At 51.4% G+C, this 22,965-nt stretch overlaps 1 protein-coding gene across 10 annotated transcripts in view; it reads left to right on the top strand.

Moving 5' to 3' along the window:
* The window catches only part of DTNB (dystrobrevin beta), a 123,466-nt gene that overhangs the window by 45,852 nt on the left and 54,649 nt on the right, over positions 1–22,965 (top strand). For 4 of the 10 annotated variants that reach the window (XM_056486429.1, XM_056486431.1, XM_056486436.1 and 1 more), the window contains 4 exons: positions 8,062–8,139; positions 14,287–14,370; positions 18,592–18,685; positions 21,698–21,783. In XM_056486429.1, the coding sequence (XP_056342404.1) occupies positions 8,062–8,139; positions 14,287–14,370; positions 18,592–18,685; positions 21,698–21,783 (342 nt within the window). Of the gene's footprint in view, positions 1–8,061; positions 8,140–14,286; positions 14,371–18,591; positions 18,686–21,697; positions 21,784–22,965 lie in introns of those variants that run through there. The other 6 variants (XM_056486433.1, XM_056486437.1, XM_056486435.1 and 3 more) reach the window with 5 other exon arrangements.

Here is a 22,965-nt window from a genome sequence, read left to right as displayed (position 1 = left end):
TGATCCTGTCCCCCCCGTCCCCTCCTGTCCCCTCCTGTCCCTGATCCTGTCCCCTCCTGTCCCCCCTGTCCCTGATCCTGTCCCCTCCTGTCCCCTCCTGTCCCTGTCCCCTCCTGTCCCTGTCCCCCCTCCTGTCCCTGTCCCCTCCTGTCCCTGTCCCTGTCCCCTCCTGTCCCTGATTCTGTCCCCTCCTGTCCCCCCTGTCCCCTCCTGTTCCTGTCCCCCCCACTTTGTGCCGCTCGGGTCGGGGGAGCTGCGGGAGCGGGGAACAGCCCTGGGACAGCTCCCGGAGCCTGGGCTTGTGGGGTCGGTCCTGAGCTGTGTAGGGTCGGTCCTGAGCTGTGTAGGGTCTGTTCTGAGCTGTGTAGGGTCTGTTCTGAGCTGTGTAGGGTCGGTTCTGAGCTGTGTAGGGTCTGTTCTGAGCTGTGTAGGGTCTGTTCTGAGCTGTGTAGGGTCGGCTCTGAGCTGTGTAGGGTCTGTTCTGAGCTGTGTAGGGTCGGTCCTGAGCTCTGTAGGGTCTGTTCTGAGCTGTGTAGGGTCGGTCCTGAGCTGTGTAGGGTCGGTCCTGAGCTGTGTAGGATCTGTTCTGAGCTGTGTAGGGTCGGTCCTGAGCTGTGTAGGGTCGGTCCTGAGCTGTGTAGGGTCTGTTCTGAGCTGTGTAGGGTCTGTTCTGAGCTGTGTAGGGTCTGTTCTGAGCTGTGTAGGGTCGGCTCTGAGCTGTGTAGGGTCTGTTCTGAGCTGTGTAGGGTCGGTTCTGAGCTGTGTAGGGTCTGTTCTGAGCTCTGTAGGGTCGGTCCTGAGCTGTGTAGGGTCGGTCCTGAGCTTTGTAGGGTCTGTTCTGAGCTGTGTAGGGTCTGTTCTGAGCTGTGTAGGGTCGGCTCTGAGCTGTGTAGGGTCGGCTCTGAGCTGTGTAGGGTCTGTTCTGAGCTGTGTAGGGTCGGCTCTGAGCTCTGTAGGGTCTGTTCTGAGCTGTGTAGGGTCGGCTCTGAGCTCTGTAGGGTCTGTTCTGAGCTGTGTAGGGTCTGTTCTGAGCTGTGTAGGGTCGGCTCTGAGCTCTGTAGGGTCTGTTCTGAGCTGTGTAGGGTCGGTTCTGAGCTGTGTAGGGTCGGCTCCCAGAGCTTTGTAGGTTCGACTCACAAAGATTTGTAGGATCAGCTCCCGGAGCTTTGCAGGATCGGCTCTCAGGGCTGTGTAGGACCGGTTCTGAGCTGTGTAGGATCAGCTCCAAGAGCATTGTAGGGTCGGTCCTGAGCTCTGTAGGGTCGGCTCTGAGCTGTGTAGGATCGGTTGTGAGCTGTGTAGGACTGACTCACAAAGATTTGTAGGGTCGGCTCTCAGAGCGTTGTAGGATCAGCTCGGAGGGGTGCGGGGGCATCACCTGGGACAGGAATGCAGGAACAGCCGGGAGGGACGGAGGAGCCATCGGGGATGGGATGGAGGGGCTGGGGGGCTGGGAGGGGCTGCAGGATCAGCTGGGAGGGGATGGAGGGGATGGGATGGATGGAGGGGATGGAGGGGCTGGGGGGCTGGGAGGGGCTGCAGGATCAGCTGGGATGGGATGGAGGGGCTGGGATGGGATGGAGAGGCTGGAGGCGCTGGGAGGTGCTGCAGGACCGGCTGGGATGGGATGGAGGGGCTGGGATGGGATGGAGGGGATGGAGGGGCTGGGATGGGATGGGATGGAGGGGCTGGGGGCGCTGGGAGGGGCTGCAGGATCGGCTGGGATGGGATGGAGGGGCTGGGGGCGCTGGGAGGGGCTGCAGGACCGGCTGGGACAGAACACCCCGACGTTCCCAGCTGGAGCAGGGCACAGCAGAGTCCCCGGGCAGTGGTGCCTCCCCCAGCCCGTGCTTGCTGTGGCTCCATCCCCTCCCCCGGCATTCCCCGGGATCATTCCCCGGGATTCAGAGGGGACAAATGCAGGTAACATCTGGCCAGCTGCTGCTGCATTTACAGCCCAGGCCCTGCTCCCTGCCCTGCTGGGGCCGTGGCACTCAGGAATTGGCTCTCAGATAAATCCCGGAGAGGTCTGGAGGGGAAGCTGCCCAAAACTCAGCAATCCCTGCAATAAATTGCATTGGTCATCACCAGGTGCTGCTGTACTCCTCAGGGATTGATTTTCCTCAGTTCTCATCTGTAAAATCCCAATTATCTGTTTGTAGTCTCAGGTTTGTGATTGTTCTTTAACTTCTCTGTAATTTGTTTCTGGCCACATGAACAGAATCACCTTCAACTCTTTTTAAAATTGCTACAGGCCCTGCAAAATTAACATTGAAATTTGTCATTGCTGCTGCCAAAAGCCCCTCAATTTGCATTTTTCCAGAGGACAGAGATCAATCCTGAGTCTCCTGCCCAGGCACATGGAACAGGCAGGTAGAGGCACTGTCAGATCCCAACATGTTCAAAATGCTCCCCTTTGGCAAAAAATTTAGGCTGCTATTTTTGGATTAGACGATTTTAACCTACATTGTTGGTGGATTAGAAGTTGTTTGTGATTTTCTGTCTCCTTTGTCAGGATGGCTCTGGGCTGGTTTGCTCCTCAGTGGCATCAGGAGCACAGGAAAAGCAGCTGGAGCAGCTCAGAACTGAACTGGGCACAGCCCAGGTGTGCCCTGGTGGGCAAGAGGCCAGTGGCCCCTGGGCTGTGCCAGCTCTGGGGGGGCAGCAGGGCCAGGGCAGTGCCTGTCCCCTGTGCTGGCACTGCTGGGACACCTCCAGTGCTGGGGGCAGCTCTGGGCCCCTCCTGACAGGAGAGCCCTGGAGGGGCTGCAGCGAGTCCAGGGAAGGGAAGGGAGCTGGGAAGGGGCTGGAGCCCCAGGAGAGGCTGAGGGAGCTGGGAAAGGGGCTCAGCCTGGAGAAAAGGAGCCTCAGGGGGACCTTGTGGCTCTGCACAACTCCCTGCCAGGAGGGGACAGCCAGGGGGGGTCGGGCTGTGCTGCCAGGGAACAGGGACAGGACAAGGGGAAATGGGCTCAGGCTGGGCCAGGGCAGGCTCAGGTTGGACAGCAGCAGCAATTTCTCCATGGAAAGGGAGCTCAGGCCTTGGCAGGGGCTGCCCAGGGAGCTTTGCAGTGCCCATCCCTGGGGGTGTCCAGGGAAGGGCTGGAGGTGGCACTCAGGGTTCTGGGCTGGGGACAAGGTGGGATCAGGCACAGGATGGGCTGGGAGGGATTTTCCAACCTCAGTGATCCTGGGATCATCCAGGGAAGCAGAGACACATTTCTCATTCCCTGGGCCTGCTGAACAAGGTGCAGGACTTGGTTCTTTGCCACTGTTGAATAGGGCAGGGATGAATCTGCCATGTCCCCATGTCCCCACATCCCCATATCCCCATATCCCCATATTCCCATATTTCCATATCCCCATATTCCCATGCTCCCCTGTGGGTTTCCTGGCAGTTGCTCCCAGTTTAGCCCTGGCTGGGGTGGTGAGCCCCCATCAGTCCCACCAGGGAGCTGTGCTGGCTCAGCGTGCCCATGGCTGTGTTTGCCCTTGCTGCTCTCACTGCAGGAGCTCTGGCTGCTATTTTTAACCAGTCCCTGGTTTTTCCTTGCCTGGCTCTGCCAGGTGTTAGTGCCCAGAGGCAGTGCAGGGCTGGGCAGTGCCCTGCTGGAGCCACTCACACCCCTCATTTCAGCTGCACCCACCATCCCTGGGGAGTATTCAAACCCTGGCTGGAGCCAGAACTTCTGCAGGAGGGGCTGGAGGAGCAGCTGGGGGCTGCAGGGGCTTTGTCACCTGCTCCTGTGCCTTCCAGGGACACAGGAACACCTTTCCCTCCTCAAGTTCCTTCCATTTGCAGAATTAATTGGTTTGCACAGCCTGGGAATTCAGGTTACCCCAATTTTCAGGGAGGGGTTTGTTCCTGGCTCAGAAAAGAAACTGAGGAAGGGAGTCCCAGCAGCCCAGAGCTGCTCTGAGCTGGACTTTAAACAGACTTTTTATTGACAGGAGGAATAACAGGTAACATATTCTCCTTTTTACTGGAGTTTTTGGGGGATTTTACTGGTGAGGTCTGAGCTCCAGGCTGGCCCTGAGTGCTGCTCTCCCTGGATCCCAGGGTGGGAGAAGGATCCCTTGGCCAAGCAGAGAGGAGGGGAGAGCTCAGGCAGTCCTGGGTGCCCTGTGCTGCCTGGCAGGGGTGGCTTTCCCTGGAATGCAGCTCCAGGAGTGCTGGGGCTGCTCCCCAGGACAGGGTTCCTGCCAGCCCTCAGCTTTCTGAGGGTCTGTGCTTCCAGGGACCCTTCCCCCTGGGGCACAGCCAGGCCAAGAAGCCAAGAAGCCACATCCCTTGTCCCAGGTGAGGCCCAGCTGTCCCAGGTGAGGCCCAGCAGTTCCCCTTGGGATGGATCTTTGCCATTTTAAATGTCTCAGTTCCAGAGCAGAGTCTTTGCTGCAGTTCCCATGTGTGGTTGTTCCTTTCCACAGGGTGTGGGCACTGCCAGAGCTCCCAGGGCTGGCACAGCTGGCACAGCTGGATCCCTGTGCTCTCTGCCCCTCCTGCTGGTTCCACTCAGCCTCTCCTTCCTCAGCAGGGGCAGCTCTGCCTCCCTGGTTTGGGCTGGAAGGGACCCCAGAGCCCCCAGTGCCACCCCTGCCATGGGGACACCTCCCACTGTCCCACTGCTCCAGCCCCAGTGTCCAGCCTGGCCTTGGGCACTGCCAGGGATCCAGGGGCAGCCACAGCTGCTCTGTCACCCTGTGCCAGCCCTGCCCACCCTGCCAGGGAACAATTCCTGCCCAGGATCCCACCCAGCCCTGCCCTCTGGCAGTGGGAGCCATTCCCTGGCTCCTGTCCCTCCATCCTTGTCCCCAGTCCCTCTCCAGCTCTCCTGCAGCCCCTTCAGGCCCTGCCAGGGGCTCTGAGCTCTCCCTGGACCCTTCTCCTCTCCACTGAGCACCCCCAGCTCTGCCAGGCTGGCTCCAGAGCAGAGGGGCTCCAGCCCTGCAGCAGCTCTGTGTCCTTTTTGTAGGAGCTGCAGAAATCCAGAGTGCAGCAGTCTCAGGGTGGCTGCAGCTCCCCCCAGTTCAGCTGTTCCTTTGTGCCAGGCCCTTCACTCTCAGCATTTCCTGATGTGGGAAGTGAGAGAGTAGAAAAGAGGAAGAGTTGCAATTCTCTGTCAGAGGGGAGGAGGTGATTCCTTATTTCTTAATCCAGCTCCTGGCCAGGCCTGCCTGTGGGATTTCCTGTGCAGATGCTGCTTGGCAGCTTCCCCCTCTTGTTTTTGGGCAGAAGAGCTCAAAACACCCACACTGCTGTTCTGCTCTTATTGCCTCACTCCAAGTTCATGGATTGGCTCCTCACAGACGTTTGACCTCAGCCCCAAGTACAACAGAGATCAGAAGATCTCTTTGAGTTACAACCTGTGCAAAGTGGGAAATGGCAGCAGAAAATCAGGAATTTTGTAAAAGAGCTGGAAAGGTTGCAGTTATGGGCTGGTCAGCCCTGGGAGCCCTTCTGGGCATTGCTGCACTTCCCTCCTTCCAGCTCCTGCTCTCTGGGTTTCCTTCTGCCTCTGCCTGTGCACCGTGGCTTGGTCTGATTGGAAATAAATCCAATTTGTGTGGAGGTTGCCATCAAAGCACCACATAATTGGCTGCTGAGGAGGAGGTTTGGGATTACAGCTCTGTTGGTGGGAAGTGTTTTCCCAGCTTTCAGTGGTTCCTGAGTGGTTCACATCCCTGCTTTGCTGCTCCCTCTGCAGCTGTGGCTCCTGAAATGGGCTGGGAGTCCATTTCTGCCTGGCTGAGCCAGGCCACAGAGCCCCCAGTGCCCAAAATCTGCTCAGGGGTGTCCTCTGGGCTTCCAGATCACCCCAGGGATGTTCCCCAGCCCGTGTGCCCTGGGCAGGCATTTTATCTGAGAGCCCTGGAATCAGGGAATGTCCTGGAGGGAATATTCCACAGGGATCCTCACTCCAGTGGGACCCCAGAAATCCAATCCTGGGCATCCCTGGAGCAGGGAAGGGACCACAGGGATCCTCAATCCAGTGGGGACCCCAGAAATCCAATCCTGGGCATCCCTGGAGCAGGGAAGGGACCACAGGGATCCTCATTTCAGTGGAACCCCAAACTCCCCCCTGGGCTCCCCTGGAGCAGGGAAGGGACCCACAGGGATCCTCATTTCAGTGAGCACCCCAAACTCCCCCCTGGGCTCCCCTGGAGCAGCTCCTGCTGAACTCTTTTCCCTGGCTGGCTGCAGTCTGTCATTCTGGGTGAAGGGCTGTTCCCCAGTTCTCCCCTCTGCTGTGAGTGTCACTGTTCTCTATCTGTGGCACTCTCCAGTGGGTTTTCCTCTCCTTTCCTCGGGGCAGGGCACTGATGTTATCCTGGAGCTCTGCAGGAGGCACAGGCAGCAGGAGATGTTATTGAGATTGGAACAATAAACACAGAGCTGCAGGGGGGGTTTGTTATGTGATAAACCCCAGCCAAGAGCAGCTCTCAGCTCCTCCTTCATTTCCACCCTCTGTGCTCCAGGGGGAGCAGAGCTCAGCCAGCACCGAGCAGGGAGAGAACATCCCTCTGTCCATCCCTCTGTCCATCCTCTGTCCATCCCCTGTCCATCCCTCTGTCCATCCCTCTGTCCTTCCTCTGTCCATCCTCTGTCCATCCCTCTGTCCATCCCTCTGTCCTTCCTCTGTCCATCCTCTGTCCATCCCTCTGTCCATCCCTCTGTCCTTCCCTCTGTCCTTCCCTCTGTCCTTCCTCTGTCCATCCCTCTGTCCATCCTCTGTCCATCCCTCTGTCCATCCCTCTGTCCTTCCCTGTGTCCATCCCTCTGTCCTTCCTCTGTCCATCCTCTGTCCATCCCTCTGTCCATCCTCTGTCCATCCCTCTGTCCTTCCCTCTGTCCTTCCTCTGTCCATCCCTCTGTCTATCCCTCTGTCCATCCCCTCTGTCCATCCCCTCTGTCCATCCCCTCTGTCCATCCCTCTGTCCTTCCCTCTGTCCTTCCTCTGTCCATCCTCTGTCCATCCTTCTGTCCATCCCCTCTGTCCATCCCTCTGTCCATCCCTCTGTCCTTCCTCTGTCCATCCCCCTGTCCATCCCTCTGTCCATCCCTCTGTCCATCCCTCTGTCCATTCTCCTTTCTGGATATTTGGGATTCCTGGTGAGGTTATCAAGCCACAAAAATCCCTCCTTGTTACCTGAATCTAGAATATTTTTCATTTAAATATTAATCTAAATAGTAAAAACCTGATTAGATATTTTAGGTGTTTCAGGTTGTTTTTCCCTGGCTCTCAGGTGTGTCTCAGATGGACAAACTGCTCCTGTCCCTGTCCTGTGTCTCTTTGGGGGCAGAGCTTTGGGCAGTGGGGTGGGGCTGAGGGCCCAGGCTCACCCTGACCCCTCTGCTCCACATGGGTTGGTTCCATGAATAATTCAGGTTTTATCCTCGTGGGCCATCCTGACACATCTTCTCAAAAAATATTCCCCAAAATTTTAAATATATACTGTAATAGATACTATAAAGTTTATATTAAATTAGTATTAATATTATAATTCTAGGGTGTAGTGGTGTGTTTAAGATTGTGGTTGGGGTTGGTGATTATTTAAAGAGTGTATTTTATTTGTGATGACTTGTGGTTTGGTCTTTGTATAATTTTGTGGTAGTGTTTTGGATTATGATAGAGAGTAAGAGTTTTTTGTTTTGGGTTTTTTGCTCTGTCAGGGGATCCCTGTGTGTTCTGGGTTATTTTTCTGCTCTCCCAGGATCCCTGTTGGTTCTGGGTTATTTTTCTGCTCTCTCCCAGGATCCCTGTGTGCTCTGGGTTATTTTTCTGCTCTCTCCCAGGATCCCTGTTGGTTCTGGGTTATTTCTCTGCTCTCTCACACCATCCCTGTGTGCTCTGGGTTATTTTTCTGCTCTCTCACAGCATCCCTGTGTGCTCTGGGTTATTTCTCTGCTCTCTCACACCATCCCTGTGTGCTCTGGGTTATTTTTCTGCTCTCTCACAGCATCCCTGTGTGCTCTGGGTTATTTCTCTGCTCTCTCTCACACCATCCCTGTGTGCTCTGGGTTATTTCTCTGCTCTCTCACAGCTCCCCCCTCTCTTGCAGCCCCCCCAGACCTGTGAGTAACATGAACGAGGCCATGGTGACCCACGTGTCCTCTGGAGCACCCACCCCAACCAAAAGGTACAGGGGGCTGATGCTGGGGGTGGTTCCTGGCCAGGGGATGGGATTCTCTGTGTTCAGCTCTCCTGAGGGAGGATCCTCTGCAGGAACTGCTGAGTTCTCTCCAAAGAGAGGTTTTCATTTACTGGGCTGATGTGACACGTGGCTGAGGAAATCCCTGGGGAGGTTTTAACTGCAATTTAACTGGGATTGGTTTCCTGAGCTGGGAGAGGCTGGTCTTGTGTCCCAGGCTGCTCCTGCTGCCAGGGGTGATCCTGCCCTGTGGTGTCAGCTCCCAGGGAGGCCCCACACTCCTGGGAGCTGGTTTGGGACTGCATTTCATGTGGGAGTCAGGGAGTGGATTGGGTGTGCAGGTGAGCAGGAGAGCCCTGATGGTGATTTCCACTTTCCTTTCCTAAGGAATGGGTCCAGGGGGAGCAGTGAGGTGCAGGCTGTGCAGGGCAGGGCTGGGGATGGGTAACTGAATATTCCTGCAGGGAAGGGATAAAGAAACACTCCTGCAGGGAATGGGGCTGAGCTGGCCCTTGCAGGGGCCAGGGGTGCTCCAGAGCAAGGCAGAGCCACACCTGCTCTGAGATCCATGGAAAAGCCAGTGACATCCATGGCCTCAAATTGCCTGCACTGAAATTCCCCCTGGAAATCCTGGAAGTGCTTCCATGGGACTCCTGCAGTGCCCTGGGGAGCCCTGGGGGCTCTCAGGCTGCTCCTGGAGCAGGAGCCAGGGAACCTTCCAGGAGGGACACACAGGCCCTGGCAGGTCCCTGGGCTGTGCTTTGGGTGACCCAGCAGCAATTCCTCCAGGGAAAGGAGGTTTGCAGTGCCCATCCCTGGGGTGGCACCTGCAGGTGGCACTCAGGGGATCAGTCACAGGCTGGGATTTTCCAGCCTCAGGAACTCCGGGATTTTGGGATTCTGGCTGCTGAGGCTGCCCTGGATCCCTGTTTGTTCCTGAAGTTATAAAGTATTTATTCCAGAAGTTATAAAGTATTTGTTATTGAAGTTATACAGTACTTGCTCCTAAAGTTATAAAGTATTTGTTCCTGGGGTTATAAAATACTCATTCCTGAAGTTATACAGTATTTGCTTCTGAAGTTATACAGTATTTGCTTCTGAAGTTATACAGTTATTTGTTATTGAAGTTAAAAAGTATTTATTCCTGAAGTTATACAGTATTTACCCCTGAAGTTATAAAATATTTGCCCCTGAAGTTATAAAGTATTTATTCCTGAAGTTATACAGTATTTGCTCCCCAAGTTATAAAATATTTGCCCCTGAAGTTATAAAGTGTTTTCTGTGCTGTAAGAAATGATGGATGCACACATGGGAAGTTGTGGTTTCCCCTGTGTGGGGACACTGATCTTGAGAACCAAATTTCCTCCTCTGTGCTGTGAGACCCCAACTCCCAGCAGGACACCACTCCAGCAGGATTTGCTTTCCTTCCCCAAAACAGGGAGCAAATCTGGATTCGTTTGTTGGAAGTTTTGGAAGGAGGAATAAATGGAGACCTCTATGGGGATTTGTTGGGCAGGGGAGCTGCTGCTGCCAGCTGAACCAGGCACTGCTGGAGAGGAGAAGGGTCCAGGGAGAGCTCAGAGCCCCTGGCAGGGCCTGAAGGGGCTGCAGGAGAGCTGGAGAGGGACTGGGGACAAGGATGGAGGGGCAGGAGCCAGGGAATGGCTCCCACTGCCAGAGGGCAGGGCTGGGTGGGATCCTGGGCAGGAATTGTTCCCTGGCAGGGTGGGCAGGGCTGGCACAGGGTGACAGAGCAGCTGTGGCTGCCCCTGGATCCCTGGCAGTGCCAAGGCCAGGCTGGACACTGGGGCTGGGGCAATGGGACAGTGGGAGGTGATTTGGGGTGAAATGGGTGATTTTATGGACCCACACCAGTCCATAACTCTCTGGTGTTTTTGGAGGCAGTGAGGGGGCTCTGGAGGGCTGGGCACCCCAGGCAGAAGCAGCTCAGGGCTGGGAGCTGCTCCAGCCTCCCAGTAATTGATGGAACTCTAATTTCCCTGAGCAGGAAAGCTCTGGGAGTCAAACACAAACACCCCAAGTGCAGCTCCAGCCCTTGGCAGGGCTCAGCCCGGCCTGGCTCTGTGCTGGACGTCCCGTGTCCCACCACACCCCCTGGCCTGGGGGCTCCACTGCAGAGTGAGAATTCCTCTTTCACCTCTTCTTGTACAAGCTCTGCCCCCAGCTGCACATCACTCCGGAGAAAAACAAAAAAAAATATTTGTGTGTCTGAAAAGGGGGATAAAAGGGGGATAAAAGGGGGATTCAGTTTGGTTCAGAGTGGGGAGAGCAGGAAATGCCCCGTTTGGAAAAGCTCCCGAAGGAAAAGCCCCCTGGGGGAGGGGGAGGAACTGATGCAGGTGATGGATGGAGGGAGGGGGGCTGGAATTCCCGAATTCCCGGCAGGAACCACCTGGAATTACCCCAGGGATGTGACACTGTGCAGTGACCCTGCCCAGGGATGCTGCGATCCCACCTCTGCCCTGGCCCCTTGTGTGCCCAGCCTGGGCTGAAAAAACAACATTTTGCTGCATTTTCCTGGGGTTGTGCTGCATTCCCTGAGTTCCTGCTCATCAGGAGAACACAGAAAGTTATTTATTGCCTTTCCAGCTCTGGTTGTGTATTGGCTCTGACAAATCATTCTTGCAGTCGATCCTGTTCATGGAATATCCCAAACTGCAGCAGCTTTATTTGTGTGAGTCCTCAAAGCAAACAGAGCATCCCTCAAATGCTGGAGAGTGAGCCCTCACCTGTCAGATCTCAGAATCACAGAATCCCAAAATTACAGAGTCATACAATCACAGAATCAGAGAATCACAGAATCACAGAATCAGAGAACCCAAAATACAGAATCAGAGAAGTACAGAATCATGCAATCACAGAATCAGAGACTCACAGAATCAGAAAATCACAGAATCACAGAATCAGAAAATTAGACAGTTACAGAATCACAGAATCACAGAATCATGCAAACACAGAATCAGAGAATCAGAAAATCAAAGAATCAGAGACTCACAGAATCACAGAATCAGAAAATCACAGAATCCCAAAATTAGAAAATCACAGAATCAGAAACTTAGAAAATTACAGAATCAGAGAATCACAGGATCACAGAATCAGGAAATCAGAAAATCACACAATCAGAAAATCAGAGAATCATAGAATTACAGAATCACAGAATCAGAGCACCAGAAAATCATAGAATCACAGAATCCCAAAATCACAGAATCACAGAATCAGCAAATTAGAAAATCACAGAATCACACAATCATGGAATCAGAGAATCAAGGAATCACAGAATGACAGAATCAGAGAATCCCAAAATCCCAGAATCAGAGAATCCCAGAATCCCAGAATCAGAGAATTACAGAATTACAGAATCCCAGAATCAGAGAATTACAGAATTTCAGAATCACAGAATTCTCAGAATCAGCAGGTTGGCAGAGACCTCCAAGCTCATCAAGTCCAGCCCAGCCCCAGCACCTGAACTGGCCCATGGCCCCAGTGCCAGTCCAGTCTGGTTTAACACACCCAGGGCTTCCCTTGGCTTTGGGCTTTGGGGCTGTTTGCCACAGGGTTGGGTTGTTCACAGAAGGACTTGGCAGGGGAGCCTTGGGTGCCCATCCCTGGGGTGTCACCTGGACAGGGTGACACTCAGGGCTGGGGACAGGGAGGGGACAGGATGGATTTGATGGGCTGGGAGGGATTTTCCATCCTCAGGGATCTGGAATTCTGTGGTTCTGAGAGCAGGAAATGCTGGAATCTGGTGCTCTGTCCTTAGAGACCCTGCAGGAATTCTGGGATGTTCACAACTGAATATTGAATATTTACAGAATCCCTTTCCTTAAAGACCCTGCAGGAATTCTGGGATGTTCACAGCTGAATATTGAATATTTACAGAATCCCTTTTCCTTAAAGCCCTGCTGGAATTCTGGGATGTTCACAGCTGAATATTGAATATTTACAGAATCCCTTTCCTTAAAGATCCTGCTGGAATTCTGGGATGTTCACAGCTGAATATTGAATATTTACAGAATCCCTTTCCTTAAAGATCCTGCTGGAATTCTGGGATGTTCACAGCTGAATATTGAATATTTACAGAATCCCTTTCCTTAAAGCCCAGCTGGAATTCTGGGATGTTCACAGCTGAATATTGAATATTTACAGAATGCAGAACCCCTGAGGCTGGAACAGCCCTGCCAGGCCCTGGGGCAGCTCAGGTGTCCCTGATGTCCCCAAATGTCCCCAAATGTCCCCTGGTGTCCCCTCCCTGTGTTTTCCTGCCCTGTGCCTCTTTCAATCCCATTTCCCTCCTGCTTTGGTGTCCCTGGCTCAGCCCTGCCCCAGTTCCTGCTTTTCTTGGGGTTCATGGTTTCATTATTTTTGCTGGTTTTTATTGGGTTTGTTATTTTTGTTGGTAATTCGTTGGTTTTGTTTTTATTTTTGCTGGTTTTATTGCTTTTGGGTTTTTTGTTTGTTTTTATTATTTTTATTGTTTTTATTGTTCTTATTTTTGTGGGTTTTTTGTTTTGTTGTTTTCATTTTTGTTTTTATTGGTTTTTCGGTTTTGTTATTTTTATTATTTTTATTGGTTTTGTTATTTTTGCTGGTAATTTGTTGTTTTTATATTTTTACTTTTGCTGCTTTTATTGCTTTTGTTGGTTTTGTTGGTTTTTTGTTTTGTTGTTTTTATTATTTTTATTGTTTTTCTTGCTTTTATTGCTTTTGTTATTTTTGTGAGATTTTTGTTTGTTTTCTAGTTTTTACTGTTTTCATTGCTTTTTTTGTTCTTATTGTTGTTGTTTTTATTGTTTTATTGGTTATGTTGGTTTTCTTGTTTTTATTGGTTTTGTTATTTTTGCTGGTTTTGTTCTTGTTGTTTGCATGGTTTATATTGGGGTTTTATTGTTTTTATTGTTTCGGTTGTTTTTATTGATTCAATTTTTGCTGTTTTTATTACTTTTGTTATTTTTGTGGGGTTTTGTTGGCTTTGTTCTTATTGTTTTTATTGGGTTTTTTAATGTTTTTATAGGGTTTTATAGGGTTTTATTGCTTTTTATTGGGGTTTTTGTTGTTTTTCTGTTTTTATTGTTAATGTTTTTTATTGATTTATTTTTTATTGCTTTTATTGTTCTGTTGTTTTGATTGTTTTGATAGTTTTTATTGGGTTTTTTATTGTTTTTGTTTATGTTGATTTTGCTGTTTTTATTGTTTGTATTGTTTTTATCCTTTATGTTCCTTTTTTAAAAATTGTTTTTATTGTTGTTTTTATTATTTTTATAGTTTATGTTGTTTTTATGGTTTTTACTGTTGTTGTTTCTTATTGTTTATATAGTTTCTGCTGGTTTTATTATTTTATAGTTTCTGTTGTTGTTTTTATTGTTTTTCCTGTTGTTGTTTTTTATTATTTTTATGGTTTCTGTTGTTTTTATTCTTTTATAGTTTCTGTTGTTGTTTTTATTGTTTTTATAGTTTCTGCTGTTTTTATTCTTTTATAGTTTCTGTTGTTATTTTTATTGTTTTTCCCGTTGTTGTTTTTTATTATTTTTAAGGTTTCTCTTGTTTTTATTGTTTTTCCTGTTGTCGTTTTTATTTTTTTTATAGTTTCTGGGTTTTTAAATTATTTTTCAGGTTTCTCTTGTTTTTATTGTTTTTATAATTTCTGTTGTTGTTTTTATTGTTTTTGCTGTTGTTGTTTTTATTATTTTTAAGGTTTCTGTTGTTTTTATTGGTTTTTTCCTGTTTGTGTTTTTATTGTTTTTAAGGTTTCTCATGTTTTTATTGCTTTTATAATTTCTGTTGTTGTTTTTATTGTTTTTGCTGTTGCTGTTTTTATTGTTTTTATGGTTTCTGTTGTTTTTATTGTTTTTGCTGTTGTTGTTTTTATTATTTTTAAGGTTTCTGTTGTTTTTATTATTTTTATAGTTTTTGTTATTATTGTTTTTATAGTTTCTGTTGTTTTTATTGTTTTTGCTGTTGTTGATTTTATTGTTTTTATAGTTTCTGTTGTTTTATTGTTTTTCCTATTGCTGTTTTTATTATTTTCGCGGTTCCTGTTGTTTTTATTGTTTTTGCTGCTGTTGATTTTATTATTTTCACGGTTGCTGTTGTTGTTCTCCCCCCGCTCCGCGCCAGGTGCCCGCCCAGCCCCGGCCCCTCCCGGCAGGAGGAGCACGCCCGGATCCGGTCCCTGGTGCTGCGGCTGCGGAGCGGGGCGGGGTCAGTGCCGGGACCGGGACGGGGGACGGGGGACAGGGGAGGGACAATGGGGACAGGGGAGAGCAGAGGGACAGGGGGACAGGGGAGGGGACAATGGGGACAGCAAGGGACAGGGGGACAGGGGAGGGACAATGGGGACAGCAAAGGGACAGGGGAGAGCAGAGGGACATGGGGACAGGGGAGGGACAATGGGGACAGGGGAGGGACAATGGGGACAGGGGACAGCAAAGGGACAGGGGAGAGCAGAGGGACAATGGGGACAGGGGAGGGACAATGGGGACAGCAAAGGGACAGGGGACAGCAAAGGGACACAGGGGACAGGGGACAGCAAAGGGATACAGGGGACAGGGGAGGGGACAGGGGACAGGGGACAGCAAAGGGACAGGGGACAGCAGAGGGACATGGGGACAGGGGACAGCAAAGGGACAGGGGACAGGGGAGGGGACAATGGGGACAGGGGAGGGACAATGGGGACAGCAAAGGGACACAGGGGGAGAGCAGAGGGACAATGGGGACAGGGGAGGGACAATGGGGACAGCAAAGGGACAGCAGAGGGACAGGGGGACAGGGGACAGCAAAGGGACAGGGGAGAGCAGAGGGACATGGGGACAGGGGACAATGGGGTCAGCAAAGGGACACAGGGGACAGCAAAGGGACAGGACAGGGGTCACTGGGGACAGGACAGGGGTCACTGGGACAGGACAGGGGTCATGGGACAGGACAGGGGACATGGGGACAGGACAGGGGTCACTGGGACAGGACAGGGGACATGGGACAGGACAGGGGACATGGAGACAGGACAGGGGTCATGGGACAGGACAGGGGTCACTGGGACAGGACAGGGGACATGGGGACAGGACAGGGGACATGGAACAGGACAGGGGTCATGGGACAGGACAGGGGTCACTGGGACAGGACAAGGGACATGGGGCAGGACAGGGGACATGGGGACAGGACAGGGGTCATGGGGCAGGACAGGGGTCACTGGGACCGGACAGGGGACATGGGGACAGGACAGGGGACATGGAACAGGACAGGGGTCACTGGGACAGGACAGGGGTCACTGGGACAGGACAGGGGACATGGGACAGGACAGGGGACACTGGAACAGGACAGGGGACATGGGACAGGACAGGGGTCCCTGGGCTCTGGGGGTCCCTCCCAGCACAGACCCCTCCCCAACCCCCCGGGTCTCTCCTTCACCTCTCTGTGACCCGGCTCCATCTCAGCATCCCCTGAATTCCTGCCCAGCTCGTCCTGGAGCTCATCCCAGCTCTCCTTCCTCTCCTTCCTCTCCTTCTTCTCCTTCCTCCTCCTCCTTCCTCTCCTTCCTCTCCTTCCTCTCCTCCTCCTTTCCCTGCTCTCCTGGTTCAAGGACAGGTCTCTGCCAATAAAGGCAGGAGCTTCTCTTTGAGATGGAGAATATAAACCCCTCCCTCCAAATTATTATAAATTTGGAATTAAGGGGCTCTCAGGCAAAGAGATGGAATTGGGAATAACAGTTTTGTACTAGGAAAATTAAAATAGAAATGCAGTATTACACAGAACACTCAGGGACACTCAGGAAAGGGACACTCAGGGAAGGGACACTCAGGGGAAGGACACTCAGGGAAAGGGACACTCAGGGAAGGGACACTCAGGGAAGGGACACTTGGAGAGGGACACTCAGGGAAGGGACACTCAGGGGAGGGACACTCAGGGAAGGGACACTTGGAGAGGGGCACTCAGGGCAACAGGAGTTTTTTGGGAGCTGCTGCAGCAGTGCAGGCCCAGCCTGGCTGGATGAGTGATGGCCTTGACAGGTTGTGATGGACATTAGCAGAGAATGGTGGCATTGATATGATTTACATTGATATGATTTACATTGATATGATTTACATTGATATAATTTACAGGAATGGTGGCTTTAACCTGGTTTACAGGAATGGTGACTTAACCTGATGTACAGGGAGTGGTGGCTTTAACCTGAGTTACAGAGGATGGTGACATTAACCTGATTTACAGGGAATGGTGACATTAACCTGGTTTACAGGAATGGTGACATTAACGGGATTTACAGAGGATGGTGACATTAACCTGATTTACAGGGAATGGTGACATTAACCTGGTTTACAGGAATGGTGACATTAACAGGATTTACAGAGGATGGTGACATTAACCTGATGTACAGAGGATGGTGACATTAACCTGGTTTACAGGGAATGTTGACATTAACCTGGTTTACAGGGAATGTTGACATTAACAGGATTTACAGAGGATGGTGACATTAACCTCAGTTACAGGGAATGGTGTCCTGCACACCCAGGCTGCTCTCCCTGCCCCCCTGGCCCTGTCCCCTCTGCTGTCACTGCTGTCACTGCTGTCCCTGTCTCACCCCTCTCTGTCCCTCTGTCACCTCAGGGGCTGTCACTGTTCCTGCTGCTTGTTGGGATGGTTTTTCTCACATTTCCAAGGGCTGTATCCTGGCTGCTTTGGGGCCAGCTCCTGCCATGGCAGGGACATGTCCCACTGTCCCTCCAGCTGGCCCCACCAGCTGTGCCACCCCTGTCCCCCATCCCAACCCCCAGCCCTGTAAGTCATGCTGATTTCCAGAGTGCCCCTGACTGAATCCTGCTGTTGGGGCTCTGCCCAGCTCCCCATGGAAACCATCCTGAATTCCCACATAGAGCTTCCCTCCCCTCTCCTCCCCTGGCCCTAGCTGGGCTAACCAGCAGGGTTTGCACAAAAATGCCTCAAACAGAATAAATCTGGGCCCCAACCAAATGGTTTCCCTCCATCCCAGCTGGAATCTGTGAATGCTGGAGGAAGGGAAGCTGGGCTGAGGTCCCTGCTCTAGAATGGTGTGGGTATTGCCAGCAGGGCTCTGCCCTCTGCCCTCGCTGTCTGTGTGCCCTGGCAGCTCCCCACGGCCCTGCCACCTCCCTGTGTGCCCTGCAGTGCCCAGGCCTGGCTCTGGTTTGATCCTGCAGTGCCCAGGCCTGGCTCTGGTTTGATCCTGTACAGCCAGGCCTGGCTCTGGTTTGATCCTGCACAGCCCAGGCCTGGCTCTGGTTTGTTCCTGCACAGCCCAGCCTGGCTCTGGTTTGTTCCTGCACAGCCCAGCCTGGCTCTGGTTTGTTCCTGCAGTGCCCAGGCCTGGCTCTGGTTTGTTCCTGCACAGCCAGGCCTGGCTCTGGTTTGTTCCTGCACAGCCCAGCCTGGCTCTGGTTTGTTCCTGCAGTGCCCAGGCCTGGCTCTGGTTTGTTCCTGCAGTGCCCAGGCCTGGCTCTGGTTTGTTCCTGCACAGCCAGGCCTGGCTCTGGTTTGTTCCTGCACAGCCCAGCCTGGCTCTGGTTTGTTCCTGCAGTGCCCAGGCCTGGCTCTGGTTTGTTCCTGCAGTGCCCAGGCCTGGCTCTGGTTTGTTCCTGCACAGCCAGGCCTGGCTCTGGTTTGATCCTGCAGTGCCCAGGCCTGGCTCTGATTTGATCCTGCAGTGCCCAGCCTGGCTCTGGTTTGTTCCTGCACAGCCCAGGCCTGGCTCTGGTTTGTTCCTGCACAGCCCAGCCTGGCTCTGGTTTGGCTCTGCACAGCCCAGCCTGGCTCTGGTTTGATCCTGCACAGCCAGGCCTGGCTCTGTTTATTTTGCAGTGTTTTGCCCTGACTCTGTTTATTTTTATTTTTATTTTTATTTTTATTTTTATTTTTATTTTTATTTTTATTTTTATTTTTATTTTTATTTTTATTTTTATTTTTATTTTTATTTTTATTTTTATTTTTATTTATTTTTGTTTTGCAGTGTGGTGGACAGCCCAGGCCTGACCCTGTTTATTTCTATTTCTATTTATTTCTATTTCTATTTCTATTTCTATTTCTATTTCTATTTCTATTTCTATTTCTATTTCTATTTCTATTTATTTCTATTTCTATTTCTGTTTCTATTTCTATTTCTGTTTCTGTTTCTATTTATATTTATATTTACATTTACATTTACATTTACATTTACATTTACATTTACATTTACATTTGCATTTGCATTTACATTTATATTTCATTCTCAGTGCTCTGGACAGCCCGGGCCAGCTCTGTTTATTTATATTTTTATTTTTGTTTCATTCTCAGTGCCCTGGACAGCCCGGGCCTGACCCTGTTTATTTATATTTTTATTTATATTTTATTTTCAGTGCCCTGGACAGCCCGGGCCGGCTCTGTTTATTTATATTTTTATTTTTGTTTCATTCTCAGTGCCCTGGACAGCCCGGGCCGGCTGGACGAGGAGCACCGTTTGATCGCTCGCTACGCCGCCCGCCTGGCAGCCGAGGCTGGCAGTGCTGTGAGTGTGAGTGTGAGTGTGAGTGTGAGTGTGAGTGTGAGTGACTGCTGCACCTCCCTCCCTCCCCCTGCAGGCAGCATTCAGTGCACAGGAGACACGATGTGTATTCATTTATTAATTCTTATCCATGTCACAGTGAGTTCTGCAGCACTTGCAGCTAACAAGTTAAAAATGCAGGAATGGAGATGGATCTCTCTCCTTACAAGGTCTTTTAAAGCCCAATTCTCCAGTTAACAACCAACACCTAAATGAATTTACTTTTGACCCAATAACCAAACACCTGTGACCCTCAGTGTGGCATTTTCCATCCAATTAAAAATGTCACCCAGACCCATGAAGAAGAAGGTGAAGAAGGACAAAACCTCTGCCCCAAAACCTCCTTCTTGCTTTTTATATATTGCTGTATTCCAAATCCCCAAATTCTACATTGTCCACCCTGTTGTATTACACACTTCTATTCAAACCACACACCAGTGATTCCAATTCTATCTCAATTTTGGAAACCTTCTCCAACATCTCAGGCCAAAAGCAGAGTTCTCCTGAGAAACCCCAAATTCTCATTTCCAGGGTTCCCAGAAGTGACCCTGTCCCTGCCACTGGGGGCACCACGAGGGGCTGGGACCCCAAAGCTGCCCAAAATCCCCAGTTTGTGTTGGTGCAGCACCATGGGGCAGGGGAGGCAGCTGGGGATGAGTCAGGGGAACAAGGAAATCAATCCTGCAGAGGGAAAAATGAGCAGGAAACAAATCATGGGCAGTGCTGGGGTGGGGTCATTGCAGGGGAAGCAGCCTGGGAGGGGAAAGGTGGGTTTGGGTTTGCAGTTTACAGGAGAAAACAAACACAGACACGATTCCAGCTGGTGGAAATCAACTCTGCTGTGACAGAAAATGGCTGCAGGAGCACAACAAGGGTTTGCTGGAATTCCAGGGATGTTTGCAGGATAGGATGGTGGGATCCCTGTTTTGGTTGGAGCACACACAATTAGAATTTCCTGCAATTCCAGGAATGTGCAGGCTGGATGGATGGTGGGATCCCTGATTTGGTTGGAGCACACACAATTAGAATTTCCTGGAATTCCAGGGATGTGTGCAGGCTGGATGGATGGGTGGTGATGGGATCCCTGATTTGGTTGGAGCACACACAATTAGAATTTCCTGCAATTCCAGGAATGTGCAGGCTGGATGGATGGTGGGATCCCTGTCCTGGTTTCTCCATGGGGAAGCAGTGCAGAGTTTGCAGGATCATCCCCCACATTCCTGAATTCCCCCTGGGGTGTGTCCAGCCTGAGCCTGCCCTGGCAGGGGCTGTGGGCACGTTTCACAGCTCTGGTGCTGCTGGACATTTCCCTGTGGCCAGCTGGGGGCTGGCACATCCAGAGTCACCCTGTGCCCCAGGAACACTGAAACATTCAGGGCACACCGTGCCAGGCTCAGGCTGAGATGGAAAAGGAGGAAATTTCCACCTACTCCTGTCAGAGCCAAGAGCTGAGTCACTGTCACGCTGGAAGGTGCTGGAAGCACTCTTAGTCATGGCTTGGTTCAGGAGGATGAAAAGTTCACTTCAGACTGTGGGAGGAGCTGCCTGTTGGAACCATCCATCCCCTCAGCCCCAGGTGTGACTGGAGCCACCCTGGCTGGGCAGGCAGCAGCCCCTGCACGTGGTGCCCAGCCCACAGCCGGGATTGTTATTTATTTTATTTTATTGATCTGGTCAGGTTTAACCCTGGGGAGGTGTTTTTGTGCACTCAGAGTGCTGCAGTTTGCTCTGGGCTGCCCCTGCATCCCTGCAGATGTCCCAGGCCAGGCTGCACAGGGGGGTGGGAGAAACAGGGAGGGTTGGTGTGATGGATTGGTGTGATGGATTGGTGTGATGGATTGGTGTGATGGATTGGTGTGATGGATTGGTGTGATTGGTGTGATTGGTGTGATGGATTGGTGTGATGGATTGGTGTGATGGATTGGTGTGATTGATTGGTGTGATTGGTGTGATGGATTGGTGTGATTGATTGGTGTGATTGGTGTGATGGATTGGTGTGATTGGTGTGATGGATTGGTGTGATTGGTGTGATTGATTGGTGTGATTGGTGTGATGGATTGATGTGATTGATTGGTGTGATGGATTGGTGTGATGGATTGGTGTGATTGGTGTGATTGATTGGTGTGATGGATTGGTGTGATTGATTGGTGTGATTGATTGGTGTGATGGATTGGTGTGATTGGTGTGATTGATTGGTGTGATGGATTGGTGTGATTGGTGTGATGGATTGGTGTGATTGATTGGTGTGATTGATTGGTGTGATGGATTGGTGTGATTGGTGTGATGGATTGGTGTGATTGATTGGTGTGATTGGTGTGATTGATTGGTGTGATGGATTGGTGTGATTGATGTGATGGATTGGTGTGATGGATTGGTGTGATTGATTGGTGTGATGGATTGGTGTGATTGATTGATGTGATTGATTGGTGTGATGGATTGGTGTGATGGATTGGTGTGATGGATTGGTGTGATTGGTGTGATTGATTGGTGTGATTGATTGGTGTGATTGGTGTGATTTATTGGTGTGATTGGTGTGATTGATTGGTGTGATTGGTGTGATGGATTGGTGTGATTGGTGTGATTGATTGGTGTGATTGATTGGTGTGATTGATTTGTGTGATTTATTGGTGTGATTGGTGTGATTTGTGTGATTGATTTGTGTGACTTGTATGATTTGGTGTGATTTGTGTGATTCATGTGATTTGATTTGATTTGTGTGATTGATTTTGGTGATTTGTGTGATTGATTTGTGTGATTTGTGTCATTTGATCTCTGTGATTTTGTGATTTGATTTGTGTGATCTGATTTCTGTGATTTGTCTGATCTGATTTGTGTCATTGATCTCTGTGATTTCTGTGATTTGATTTGTGTGATTGATTTTGATGATCTGATTTCTGTGGTTTGTGTCATTGATCTCTGATCTCTGATTTGATTTGTGTCATTGCTATTGATGATTCTGGTTTGTGACCCCTCTCTCCCCAGCCCCGCCCCCCAGGTGACCTGGGCTTTAGCTTTGATGCCAACAAGCAGCAGAGGCAGCTGATAGCAGAGCTGGAGAACAAGAACAGGTACAGCCACACCACCACTGCCTTCATTATTGATCATTAACTGCTGAGTCACTCATTAACGAGCTCATTATCCCAGGGAGGGGTTCCTGCTCCCCTGGGAGGGGTTCATCTTCTCTGATCTTAAATTCCCCTTCACCAGCAGTGAGCACTGGGAGCTCACAGCACATCCAGCAAACCTGAGCTGGGATCTGACCCCAGCAATTCCTGAATCCCCCAGTCCTGGGCTGGTCCCCCAGTGTGGGCAGCAGGAAAGGGGGGATTGTGCCCCTGTGCCCAGGTGAGACCCCACCTGCAGAGCTGCCCCAGCCCTGGGGATTCCAGCAGCACAAGGAGCTGGAGCTGCTGCAGAGAGCCCAGAGGAGCCCCAGAGCTGCTGCAGGGCTGGAGCCCCTCTGCTCTGGAGCCAGCCTGGGAGAGCTGGGGGTGCTCAGTGGAGAGGAGAAGGGTCCAGGGAGAGCTCAGAGCCCCTGGCAGGGCCTGAAGGGGCTGCAGGAGAGCTGGAGAGGGACTGGGGACAAGGATGGAGGGACAGGAGCCAGGGAATGGCTCCCACTGCCAGAGGGCAGGGCTGGGTGGGATCCTGGGCAGGAATTGTTCCCTGGCAGGGTGGGCAGGGCTGGCACAGGGTGACAGAGCAGCTGTGGCTGCCCCTGGATCCCTGGCAGTGCCCAAGGCCAGGCTGGACACTGGGGCTGGAGCAGTGGGACAGTGGGAGGTGTCCCCATGGCAGGACTGGCACTGGGGGGCTCTGGGGTCCCTCCCAAGGGTTCCCATGGTGTCCCTGAGCTCACAGCCCTGTCCCCAGGCACCCCCAGCAGTGGGCAGAGGCTGCTCCAGGGAAGTTTGGAAAGTTTGGAAGTTTGCTCTAAGGGAAGTTTGGAGCAGCAGCAGTTCCTGGAGAGCAGGAGCAGCTCAGTCCTGGCTCTGCTGTAGCTCCAGTGCTCTGGCCTGAGTCCTTGCAGGATTTGGGAAGGTTCCTGGAGATCCTGGCTGAGGGAGATGTCACTCAGTGCTCTCCCTGTCATCAGCAGTTGTGCCAGCAAGGGGAGCTGGAGGTGACACCCTGCCCTGTCAGGACCATCCCTGCTGCACTGAGCCCTTGGCCCCCCTGCCCAGGGCACAGGGCTGGCTGTGCTGCTGCCCCTGGGACACCCTGAGGGCTCCTTTGTGTCCCTGTGAGCT

The sequence above is a fragment of the Oenanthe melanoleuca genome, chromosome 3 (assembly GCF_029582105.1).
Source record: "Oenanthe melanoleuca isolate GR-GAL-2019-014 chromosome 3, OMel1.0, whole genome shotgun sequence".
NCBI lineage: Eukaryota > Metazoa > Chordata > Aves > Passeriformes > Muscicapidae > Oenanthe > Oenanthe melanoleuca.
This window is presented reverse-complemented; position numbering and strand designations above follow the sequence as displayed.